The 11,674-nt window shown below is 53.5% G+C and overlaps 1 protein-coding gene across 4 annotated transcripts; it reads right to left on the bottom strand.

Moving 5' to 3' along the window:
• Positions 1-872: 872 nt before the first annotated feature.
• On the bottom strand, positions 873-9,752 carry Peli3 (pellino E3 ubiquitin protein ligase family member 3). Of its 4 annotated transcripts, none has more exons than XM_020164733.2 (8): positions 9,612-9,752; positions 8,368-8,520; positions 7,719-7,790; positions 5,538-5,667; positions 4,840-4,941; positions 3,900-4,094; positions 3,434-3,622; positions 873-1,887 (listed from the first exon to the last, which is right to left on the bottom strand). In XM_020164733.2, exons 2-8 carry the CDS (start codon positions 8,517-8,519, stop codon positions 1,318-1,320), a joined length of 1,410 nt encoding a protein of 469 aa, XP_020020322.1. In that variant the 5' UTR covers position 8,520; positions 9,612-9,752; the 3' UTR covers positions 873-1,317. The 4 variants fall into 4 exon arrangements, with proteins under 4 accessions (XP_020020322.1, XP_073905794.1, XP_073905772.1 ...); XM_074049693.1 differs by having other exon boundaries at positions 4,059-4,094; XM_074049671.1 differs by lacking the exon at positions 9,612-9,752 and adding an exon at positions 8,848-9,353.
• Between the last annotated feature and the right edge of the window lie 1,922 nt (positions 9,753-11,674).

Genomic DNA, 11,674 nt, shown 5'->3' with positions numbered 1-11,674 from the left:
TTTGAACTCAGGGCTTCATGCTTGCAAAGCAAGCACTCTACTGCTTAAGCCACACCTCCAGTCCAAAGAAAACCCAGTATGACAGAGAGGGGCAGCTGTGGGTTTAAATCCAGGCTTGGTCATTTTCTGTGTGACTTGGGGCATATGCCTTCATCTCTTTGCCAACACAAATGGTGACACATCCCTCCACAATCACTGTGAGGATTAAATAAACAACAAAACCTCCGAGAATCAGAGCCCAGTGCCTGATGGGTGCTCAATGAACGCAGTTGTTATTACTGTTAGCACGTGCGGGGCACACGGTGGGCATTCAGAGATGGTAGCCCTTGGGTCAGAGTCAGCGCTCTGGAGCAGCAAGTCCTTCCCATGCTTTGTTGACTCCTGGCTGTCCACAAATGAGGGTGAGAATCTTCCATCCAGCATCCTCCTATCAGCACAGCCCCACTCTCTACTCCAGTGGCATCTGCCCTCTGCAGCCCACACTCTAGCCACCTGAATCTGTCATTCAGCCCCTCCTTCCTTTCCCCCAGCCTGCACCTGGAATGTGCAGAGCACCCACCCCAACCTGTAGAACCAGAGCCACCACAAAGGCTGAGCTCCTGTGCCACCTCCTCTGGGAAGCCTCTCACACTTTCCCACGATTGGCTGGTAAAGACAGTTCTCCTGCCTGGAGATTCTCTGTCCTAACACACAAAGCTGTTGATCTTCCACTGTGAACTCTACCAGGCAGGGATCCTGATTGTCTCTGTGTCTCCAGAGCCCATTTGGCATGGTCCAGCCTGTGTTGGGCATCAGCAAATGCTATACCCAGCCCGCCACCCACCCATCATTCACTCAGGGCTGGAGCATTGCACACATGCAGGACACCTGGATTCGGGAGGGTGGCTGAGCAGCAAGCTTTATAGGGGAACCCAGGACAGCAGTAGGATTAGTATCTGTTGCTGGGTTGGCAGGCTCAGGGCACAGCCAGACTAAGCTGGGGGTCAGAGGCCACAGCCCCTTCACTCCCCCAGGGGCACAGTGTAGGCGGCATGATGGGAAACACCCCAGGAAGGGCAGGATGGGGACCTGGGCTTCCCTCCATCAGCCTGGGGCACAGCTAGTGCTGCAGGCCCCTTTGATCTGGACTGGGGTACAGGTCTCAAGGACCCCCTTGGGGGTCAGAGTTGGGGGAGGTATAACACCCATCCAATGTGTCCAGCTGATGTGGCAATGTGCCAGCAGGCAGAGTCCCACATGCAGAGAGCTCCCTCTGGGCTGCAAGAGGTGGAGGACCCGGGTGGGCAGGCAGGCACAGCTGTAGGAGCCCTGGAGAGCCTAGTCCAGTGGTCCCTGGAAAATGAGGCGGACACAGCCATGCTCACCAGTGAGCCAAGCCCCACAAAAGGGGCAGGCAGCGTGGAAAGCATGGGTGCCATGTGGCAGTGGTGTCTGGGCCCAGTAACGGGCAGTCTTCTCAGAGCAGACATGGCCACAGGGTGCAAAGGCATGGCTGGGTGGCCCAGGGTCCAGGCAGAGACCAGCCTCTTGGCCAAGCCACAGGGGCACATAGGGCCCCACAAGGCGGCAGAGAGGACACTCGCGCTCCTGGGGGCCCCGCTCCCGGCGGCAACCCCAGCCATGATAGCCGTGGACGTGGCCGCAACGGACGTAGACCCAGGGCTGCTGCTTGTCAGGTGCTGTGCGTCCACGGGCTGGACTGGGGAAGGCCAGAGTGCTGAGGCCCACAGGGCACTGGGGCCGCGCCGCATTGGCCTCTTGCCGCTGGGCTTCCAGCTGTTTCAGTGTGGGTGCCCGCAGCAACCCCGCTGGAGTGCGCCACAGCAATGTGGCCCCACACAGGTCGATGAGTGAGCCGTCTTGCAGCACGTTGGATTCGTTTTCCACCTGCCAGAGGCAGCAGAAGGGCCTTAGACCAAGAGGCCCCTGGCCTGGCCATTGGGCAGCCTTACCCTCAGTCAAGCCACCCATCCTTCCCACTGACGCTCACAAGAGAGGGCACCCTGGATGGGCAGGACAGGCTGGGAAGGCAAACAGGTGCTTCCCAGCCACAGACTGTTCCTCACTCTCAGCAGGACCTGGGCTTTGGTGTCCTCATCTGTCAAATCAGGTAATCTGGACATTTTCTAAAACACTTTCCAAAGCTTTCCTATAATGTCAGAGGCAAGAAGAATGCCGGCTACTCAGCCCAAAGCAGCTAAGTATTGGCTATGAACTAGGTCACGGTTAATAGCAAGGACTGGAGTTACACCATCTCGATTTGAATTCTGGCCTCACCACTCAGCTACTCTCTGGGGAAGTAGCTTAACCTTTGGGACTTAGCCAGGAGATGACCTGCAGTCCTCCTGCCCAAGAGAGCCTTAATGGGCTCCATCTGGGGGAGTCACGTGAATTCTATGACCAGGTATCTCAAGTGGGTCTCACAAAGCTTAAATGAATCAATCAATGTAAACTCTTATAATGGCGCCTGGCACATAGTTTGGTGCCCAACAAGCATATGCTTGTGACACATTCACATGTATAGGGTTTTTGGTTGGTGGCGTTTTTTTGAGACCGTGTCTTACTATGTAGCCCAGACTGACCTCAAACTCACAACCCTCCTGTCTCTGACTACCAAATGCTTGGATTACAAGTATGCACCACCCACCAGTGATGTACATAGTTTTAATTTTAATTTTGTTTTTTGTGGTGCTGAGCTCAAACCCAGAGCCTAGCACATGATAAGCACAGGTTCTGCTACTGAGCTACATCCCCAGCCCACGTGCACAGCTTTACAAACGAATGTGTCCCAAATCTCCCAGTAGAGTTGACACTCTAGAAACCTTGTTTGCCCATGAGGTTTTGCATCTCCTCGGTCCATGTGCTCATACACAGGGAGTGCTCTGGGTGGCCCAGCAGAGGGATGTGGCATGTGCCCCTATTTTCTATAGGACTCACTTGCAGCTCAACCTGAGTGCTCCCATCTGCCCCATGTGATACTTCTAAAAGGACTCTGTAAGAACTACTCTACCAGCCCTTTACTGCTGGGAGAGGATACTAAAGCTGCTTGAATGTGACAGACAGACTACAAGCTGCCAACACTCAAGGCTGTAAACTGCTCACACATAGGCCAAGTGTCATGCTCATAAGAGGGTGTGATTTTTGAAGCTACTGGCAACCTCAGAACTACTCAGTACTACATGGTGCATCTGTGTGGCTCCACTTCACTTCCCCCCATAGATCACCAGCAGTGTGCAGGCTGGGTGTGCAGTGTGGGGATGCTGATCTGGTCCTATCTATGGGGCAAGGGGCAAGAGTTCCCTTAGCTTGTGACTCCCCCAGATAGAGCCCATTAAGGCTCTCTTGGGCAGGAGGACAGCAGGTCATCACCTGGCTTAGGAAAGGGGACTGGCAGATTGGGAAGGACTCTGGGGAGATGGTGCAGGCCACCTACCAGCTTCCCCCGCTGCTGAGCTGAGCGGCTGTCCCGTAGTGTGTACACGTTCCCACAGACTGAAATCTCCCGCCAGACACCTGGAGCTGAATCCTCAGAGAAGCCGCCCGCAGGGTGCATCACCAGGACTCCGTTGGTGGTTAGGCCATCCATCAGGCCGTCAGGAGTCCGCCATTTGGCTGCCCGCTCCTGAGACCACATGAAGGATCAGCTCACATCCCCAAGTGGCCCCCAGCAGGCTGCATGCCTCTCCCTCAAGTTCAGAGGTAGCCCAGAAAGGACTGAATGATTTGGGCACCACTTGACCTCCCTGAGCCTCTCTCTGCTGGTTTGGGACGTGGGCTGCTAAGCTTGCCTGCATGGGTCACAGTTAGGATGGCTGAGGACTGGTCCATAACTCCAGGGTGCTGCACCTTCCCATCCTCCCCCTCAGCTCACTCCGATCCCTGCCAGGGGGCTCACTTACTCCAAGAAAGATGTTGCTGGAGGCATCAAAGCCAGCAGCATATATGCGGGCAGTATAGGGGGGCCTGCGGTCACAGAGGATGCGACAGGCATATCGGGAAATGGTACTCTGGGCAGAAGGACCCTCAGTGGTCCCTCCTCCAGGGGACGTGTCTGTTACCACAAAGTCGATCATGTTCTCAGTGGAGCGACCAATCTGCAAGTGAGGGGAGGGCAAGCACAGAGGTTACAATACATGTGCAAAGCGAATTTCACAGACTTCCTGACCTAGCATCCTAGTCCCAGTAGCTGCTCTGCATTGGGGCTACCAAATAATGAGGCAACTGGGTCCAAGGAGGGGTAGCACACAGCAAGTCCTCATACCCTCTGGGCTCCCAGGATGGGGCTCTATATCCAACCAGCTGTGGTCTGCTCTGCCACCCCCACGGCTCTGGAGATAATCCCACTCAATAAAAACTAATTGATTTGCAGATAGACCAATAAAAAGGTGACACCCCTGGAATGGTACCAGCAAATTATGAATTTTTTGTAACAATTTATTATATACTAAGCATTTTATGTGCAATACCTCAGCCAGTCTTCCCATGGGGTGAGTTCTATCATGGGCCCCACTTTACAGATGAGGAAACCAAGGCCCAGAGAGAGAGGTTAAATAACTCTCACCCAAAGTCACCCAGTGGTAAATGATGGAACTGGCAGGACACCCACCCTCGGAACTCTGAAGTCATCTGGCTTCCTGCCATCCATGTGTCTTGACTTCAAGACTGACTTGCTGTGTGACTATCAAGTCAGCAGCCCACGCTGAAACCCCCTGCTTCCTCACTGAAGGGCAGCCACTGCACTGAGGGCCCCAAGACACCTTTCCTGGGGCCTCTGGACTAGCAGCCTCACCCTGAATGGCTGCAGAGCCTAGAGTCAGGAGGCTGAAGGACTGGGCATACCTGAAACATGTCCGTGTCGCTGTCATGTGTGTACTCCACTATGACTGAGTGACTCCGGGACAGTGTGTACGAGATGCTGTGCTGACCTCGGTTACTCAGGGCCTGGTGGGGAGAAAGCAGTCACTTCCCAGGGCATGTGCTCATGAAGGGTGTAAGTTTCTGAGCCAGATATGAGCTCAGAGCCCAGTGGCCACTCCTGGGAAGGAGCAGCGCCATCCTGTGCAGAGAGAACTGTACAGCAGGAGCTCTACATGGGTTGCCTCATTTAATCCTCCTGCCACCCCAAGAATGGGCTTATTTTTCTCATTTTACAGTGGGGAACTGCAGGTCAGACAGAAGAACTGGCACATGGCCACACAGCTGGAGGCACAAAAAGCTGACCTCTACCCCCAATCCTCTAAAGTCAAAGTTTTCCCTTTGCCACTGCTATGTGATGTCACATCCTGCTCTTGCTGCTGTGGCTTCCTCTAAAATGCTGCTGCTAATTTCCATACAATGAATGGGGTCTGGCAGTCAAGGAAACTGTCAAAGGCTGTACACACTGCAAAAGATTTCCCATGGTCACAATTTCTCTGGCGGCCCAATAGGCAGTGAGTGATGACACAGTGGGCTCCCCTGCTCCAGAGGGTGTGGGCATTCAGGTCTGAGAAGGTTGTAGACCTGGGCCTGGGGCATGGAGGGCAGGATAAGCTGCTTGCCTTGGAGACGAGCGGCGTGGAGATGTGATGCATGACGTCTGGCTTCACTCCATTGGCATGTGGCCGGCGGCTCAGTGCCAGGCGGCTTCGCCGGCGGCCCTTGTCCCCACTCGCTAGACACCCATTGTAGCTGTTAATGTGGGGGTGTGGGAAGAGAGAGAGAAAGAGAGTGAGCCCCTGAAGAGACATGAAGAAAACTGCCAACTCTGGGCAAATCCTACCTTGCTAAACAAGCTCTAAAACCACCTGAAGCTGGAAGACTCTACAATAACAAACTGCTGCACTGAGAAAGGTCTCTCATTCAATTAACCAATGTTCCTGAGATGCCTGAGCTAGATCTGGGCATGTGCTAGGGTGGTAGAAGTGATGTACCATGGGTCAGTTTTGTCCCATCAGTGAAAAGGGGTCCCCAGCTTCTCAAGGAACCCAGGTACTACTTGCCAAGACTAGGTATAAGCCAAGTGCCCTCCAGGCCCAGAGGCAGGAAGAGGGAATAATAGTCCCAGGATCGGGTTTCTGGGAGGAGCACCTATACTGCGTCCTGAAGAACTAGGAAGAAGTCACTTGTACCAAATGATTACTTAGTATTACTAGGAACCACAATGAAGAAAAAAACACAATGCCACTACTTCCATAACTCCATATATGCCAAATGTCCACCTTCCTTTCCAGCTCAAGTCCAGAGAGAATGATGATGAAAGGAAAAGATGGGGTGAGTCATAGCTTTGACTGCTGCCAAGTACTGCTGCCTCTGTGTTCCTGGCCCTTTACATTATTAATCACCTAATGGAATCTGTGCAATGTCCTGCCGGGCATGTGTCTTTCTTTTCATTTTACAAGTGAGACAAATGGAGGCTCAGGAAGGTAAAGTGGATTGCCTTGGGCTAGCAAGTCCAGATTTGAGCATGGATCTGCCGACTCCACACTTGCAGAAGCCCTTGGAGATGGAGGGCTCACCACTCTGAGCCAAGGCCACAAGGCTGGCAGAGTTTGGTGAGATCGGGGATTGGGGGTGTTGGGGGTGAAGTGCAATAGGGGAAGATGAACACCAGGCTAAGAACATTGTTCTGTGTGTAAGTAGTGGGGAGACATGGAAGGTTTTGGAGCAGGAAGTGATAGAATAAATAGCTACCAAATACAGAGGACTTGAATCAGAATCTCTGATGAATTTGTTAAAATCTAGGATCTCTGATCCCATCCACAGAGATTCTGACTCTGGAGGTTTGGGATGCCCATCAATGTGTGTTTTCAACATACTTGCCAATGACTGACACACAGCTTGAATCAGGCTTCCCTGCCCTGCAAAGGACAGAGGGCTGTCAAGAGGCCCAGCCGCTTAGATCTGCACTGATCTCTCCAATCAGTGTTCCTTCCAGACACTACGCAGCTGCTTTTCTGATGCAAATGCCCCTTGGAAGGGCATCTCTTTTGTCTTTCTGCACTCTCCTCTGTATGGGGGTGGGGGACAGGGGCATCTACAGAGAGAGTGGTTCAGGACCCAGTCTTAGGACTCTGATGGGCCTGGCTTAAATCCTGGCTCTTCCACTCATCACAAAGACCTCTGTAAAATGGGGCTCATTTTTCAGGACCTACCTTGCAGGTTGATTTTGAGAACTGAACAAAATAAAGCATTTAAAAAGTATTTGGCTGAGTTTGGCAGAGTTACAGCAAACTTTTGGTAAGTGTTAAATGTCATTGTTATTTAAAAAAAAAAAAAAAAAAAAGGAAAATGTATATGGCACAGGGCTGGGGCCATGGCTCAGGTGATAAGAGTGCCTGCCTAGCAAGCATGAAGCCCTGAGTTCAAACCCCAGTGCCAGCAAAAAATAATTAAAAAAAAAATTTTAAAAAGCACATGCACATTTGTATTAACAAATAGTAGCCATTATTGTGCTTTAAATAACCATCATCTTAATGGTATAGTTATCAAGTCATTTCTTCAGGACTGATGGCAGAGGGAGAAACCAAAAGGAGACTCTGATGGGGGAGGAAGAAGAATGATCTGGTTCAGGTAAAAACCGGGAAAGGATGAGGTCTGCCCAGCCACCAATTCCCATCGCTTCCTCTCCTCTAGCCTCATTTTTCCCATCTGTAGTGTGAGGGTGAACTGTGTCTTGGTAACAGTACACTAAGATCTAAAGTAAGAAAAACCTGGGTTCGAATCCCAGCCCTGCCACTTACCAGCTGTGTGCCCTTGGGCCAGTCACTTCCCCTCTCTGAGCCTCGGTTTCCTCACCTCCTTCCTCACAGCATCTTTGTGAAGATTGAAATGAAATAATGTCCATGAAAGGGCTTGGCACAGGCCTGCCTCCCAGAATACTTGGTGCGTGCCAGGCGCAGCTCTACATACTTTATAAAAATCCCTTCCTTCCTTCCTTCCTTCCTTCCTTCTTTCCTTCCTTCCTTCTTTCCTTTCCTCTGGCAACTGTCTGAGATAGGAATTATTACCAACCCTGTTTGCACAATGGGGAAACGGAGGCACAAGAAAGTTTGACAACTTGCAGAGGCAGGATTAGAAATAAGTAGTTTTGTGCAGAACCAGAATTCTTCACCCCCACCATACACACTAAGTGCTTTGCAGAAGGCATCTGTAGTTACTTTTCTCATCTCATCAGAAACTTGAATGGAGGAATTATCTCAAGAATTTATGAGAAACAGGAAATAAAAAAATTATGGATTGAGGAGGGTTTGGCCAGTTTTGTCTTTCATCTTGGAAGGTGATGAAGGAGAAATAGCAAAACACTCTACATAGGGGGAACTGGGGTCCTTCCTTGTGCTGGCTGCCCCAGGGAGTGCCTGGTGCCCTCCCCCCCAGACCAGGGAGACTCACCCCAGGACGATGAGTTCTCCATACTTGATGGGCTCCTCTCCTGGCTGTACATCTTCACCAGGAGAAGAGAGGACACAAGAGCCATTGTTCCCAGGGTGCTGGAGGTCTGAGGTTCGGGGGGACCCCACTTCAGGGTTTCCTTCCAGCACCATTCTGGATAGAATGGGAGAGAAGAGCTTTGCAGCTTTCCATCCCAGTCCCCCTCAATCCCAGCTCCAGTTGCTACAAGCCAATTTAGGTTAAGGGGAGAGTGACCTTTCATGGCCTTTGCCTCCCCTAAATTGTCCAGGGAAGCTGGGATAACAGGAAGGGGAAATTGGTGGGTTGGAACCAAGGAGGGATGGCAAAATCAGAAAGTCAAGATATTTGGTAGGGCTAGAAGAATGGACCAACTTGGGGCGGTCAGAAGCTGCTTTGTGGCCAAGCTCACATTCTGGAATACACTTGGAAGAGGGGCACCCAGGAGTTGGGGACCCCTACCTCTCATCTCAGATGCAGGTCCTGGCTTGAGTTCTTGGCCCCTAGACCTCTGAGTTACCCTCTGTCAGGTTCTTGGGATCTGTCTGTCCACCCTAATCTTTCTTCCCCTCTGCAGGTGCAGGCCTCTCTCCGTCTGTTTCTCAATGACTCTCTGTCCTCCCAGCACTGTCCTTTTGGCCTTCTCTCTTCCTACCCTTCACCCCCTCTACGCCTGCCTTCCTCACCTGGCCATCTATCTGCATCATTCTCCCCATCTTGGACTGGCCCCGTGGGCAAGCCTCTGGATCCCTCCAGGGTGCGCGCCGCTCCCGTCCCTCTCTGCCTCCCTCCCTCGGGTGTCTGTCTGCGTCCCCGGGCAGCCCGAGTCTCTGGAGGCCTGTGGGGGCGGCGCTCCCCCCTCCGGCTCAGGCTGCTGCAGAGCCCCGTCTCCCGCAGGCGGCCGGTTTGGAAAACATCCCCCACGTTGGAGGGACTGCGCCGGAGCAGGCCCGCGCCCCGCGCCCCGGGGCACAATGACAGACCAGCGCATACGCGGCCCCTCACACAAACACGCGCGCCCAGCTCCGCACACCCCCGGCCCACTGCACCCGCGCACGGCCCACCCCGGGCCCGCTACCGCAGGGACGCGCACACGCGCAAACAACCGCAGGCGCGGGCTCGCGGACCCACTCCCCCCCGCCACCTCCAGACACGCAAACACGCCCCCCGCGCCCGCCCGGGACCGCCGGCGGCAGCCCCCGCCCCCTCCTCCCAGCTGGACTCACCTGGCCGAGCTCCGAGTCCTGTTAGGCACTGCTCCCTCTCCGCCTCACCCCCGCTCGGTCCCGGGGACGCTGCGGCGGGACAGGCCCGGCCCGCGACGGCTCCGCGCTGCCTCGTCACTGGGACACCCGGGCTGGGGGAGGAGGATGAGTGCGAACCGCCACGCTCCGCCCCCTGGCCTATGCCCCGCCCCGTTGTTTCCGCCCCCGCGAGAGCCCCGCCTCATCTAAGACTCCTCCCCCTTGCGGCTTAGCCTAACCCTAGTCAACGGAGCAATGCCTTCTTGAGAGACCACGCCCCCTCTCCGGGCTCCGCCCCTGGGACCAAGGAAGCCCCGCCCAGCCCCGCCCCATCCCTGCGTTTGCGGACTCACTCGCCCCTCCTAACTAGCTGAGAAACTCTTCTTTAGTGTACAAGACCCCCTCCCCTATTCTGGGCTCCTGATATTCTGCCCCCATTTCTGGGGACTCCGGTTGCAGGACAGGGCCCGGGGCCCCTTTCGCCAGCCTTTGCTCGCGGGACTCCTCACCTTCTGCCCGGAGACCCCTCCTCCCTTATGGGGAAGCCACGGAGTTAGAGGGAAGAAGAGAAATATTAGAGAAGGCAGAGGAGCCCGAGGAAACCGCAGGGGTTGTCCTAGCTCGGCCACTTTCTTGCTGGGTGACCTTCCACTGGCTGTGGGCTTCTGAGTGTCCAGAGACACCCATCGTTCCCCTGCCCTCCACCAGCAGCACCAACTGAGTGTAGTAATGCCCTGCAGAAGATAAGCAGACCTTTGGGGGCGCGCAGCCCGTCTGGGCCAGGCTGGGGTTTGCAAAGATTTCCTCTATCCGTCTATACCAGGCATCCAGTGTTCAATTTGAGGAAATCAAACCCTTTGATCCCTTAGAGACAGGTACGAAAATCACCAGTTTTTACCGAGGAGGAAACAGATTTACAAAAATGACTCCCTCTTGGCTCAGGACAGGACCTCATGCATGTTACCACTGAGCTATGTCCTCAGCCTTGAACTCCTAACATAACGGCATTGATTAGAGATGGCAGAGTGCGGACTCAGAGGAGAAACTTTATCTGCAGCAGCTGAGACTGCTTAGTATCTCTTAGTATGAAATAATAATCAAGGGCCGGAGAAGCCCAGAGGTTAGGCTATTATCCTGTGTTTGAGGTGAATGTTTTATGAGAAAATCAAGGAAGGCCGCATGGAAGAAGTGGTTTTTGGCTTCCATTATGAAGGAAGAGCTGGAGTTTGCCCACACATTCCTGAAAGGGAGCCAAACACTTGTCCCTCCAACTTGGGTGTGAAGCTCCCAATCTCCCATCACATCCACACCACTAACACCCCTGGCCCCAGCTAAAAATAGGTGACAATACCAACTGCTTCGCAGACCGCCCTGAGGTCCCAGCCATTTCATGAAACTAGAAAGCGGCCATCAGCACATCTGTTAGAGACAAAGGCACTCAATGGTCAAAGAGGAGCTCACAGAGACACCACTGCCTAGCAGACCATACAGACCCCACACTACAGGATAGCTTTCACAGCTGACTGTCCAGTGTGCACTTGGGCAGTCTCATTTCCTGTTTATAGCACCAGCTTCCAGCACATTGCCTGCCAAGTGACCAGGCACTAAATTACTATTATAATCTCCAGTATACAGATGAGAAAATTGAGGCCTGGTATCCAGCTGGGCTCTGCCCTTGAATCTTTACGGAGGTGGGGGGGGCGGGGGGGAGGTACACTTAGAAAAGAGAACCCTCAGACTCATTTGGGAATCCACAGTAGGGGAGACCAGGCTATGGCTTCAGTGGGAAGTCCTGGGGAACAGAGTGACAATGACATTTGTGCTTAGTGCTGTAGCTGCCACAGCACTAAGTCTTGAATGCCTTGGAATTTATGCGTCCCAAAAGGACAAAGTTGAGAGAGGCTGACAGGTCCTCAGGGTCTCACAGCTGATAGGAGGGGGTTTCAGAGTACCTGGATTGATAGCCAGCAAGATAGAAGCTAGCAGGGAAAATAGACAGGCTCCAACGTTACAAGCCATAGACCTCTGGCTCCTCCCAGTGCCAT

Source organism: Castor canadensis, chromosome 1 (assembly GCF_047511655.1).
Source record: "Castor canadensis chromosome 1, mCasCan1.hap1v2, whole genome shotgun sequence".
Lineage (NCBI taxonomy): Eukaryota > Metazoa > Chordata > Mammalia > Rodentia > Castoridae > Castor > Castor canadensis.
Note: the sequence above shows the minus strand (reverse complement) of the source record. Positions and strands in the feature narration are given on the sequence as shown.

What these genes read in the sequence shown, in the direction of transcription:
- Peli3 (XM_020164733.2), bottom strand. Translation starts at nt 8,519, where the DNA reads ATGGTGCTGGAAGGAAACCCTGAAGTGGGGTCCCCCCGAACCTCAGAC. An exon ending in CCACGCCGCTCGTCTCCAAG is followed by an intron (nt 4,942 to 5,537) that starts GCAAGCAGCTTA and finishes TCTCCCCACCAG; the next exon opens with GCCCTGAGTAACCGAGGTCA. An exon ending in CCAGCAACATCTTTCTTGGA is followed by an intron (nt 3,623 to 3,899) that starts GTAAGTGAGCCC and finishes ATGTGGTCTCAG; the next exon opens with GAGCGGGCAGCCAAATGGCG.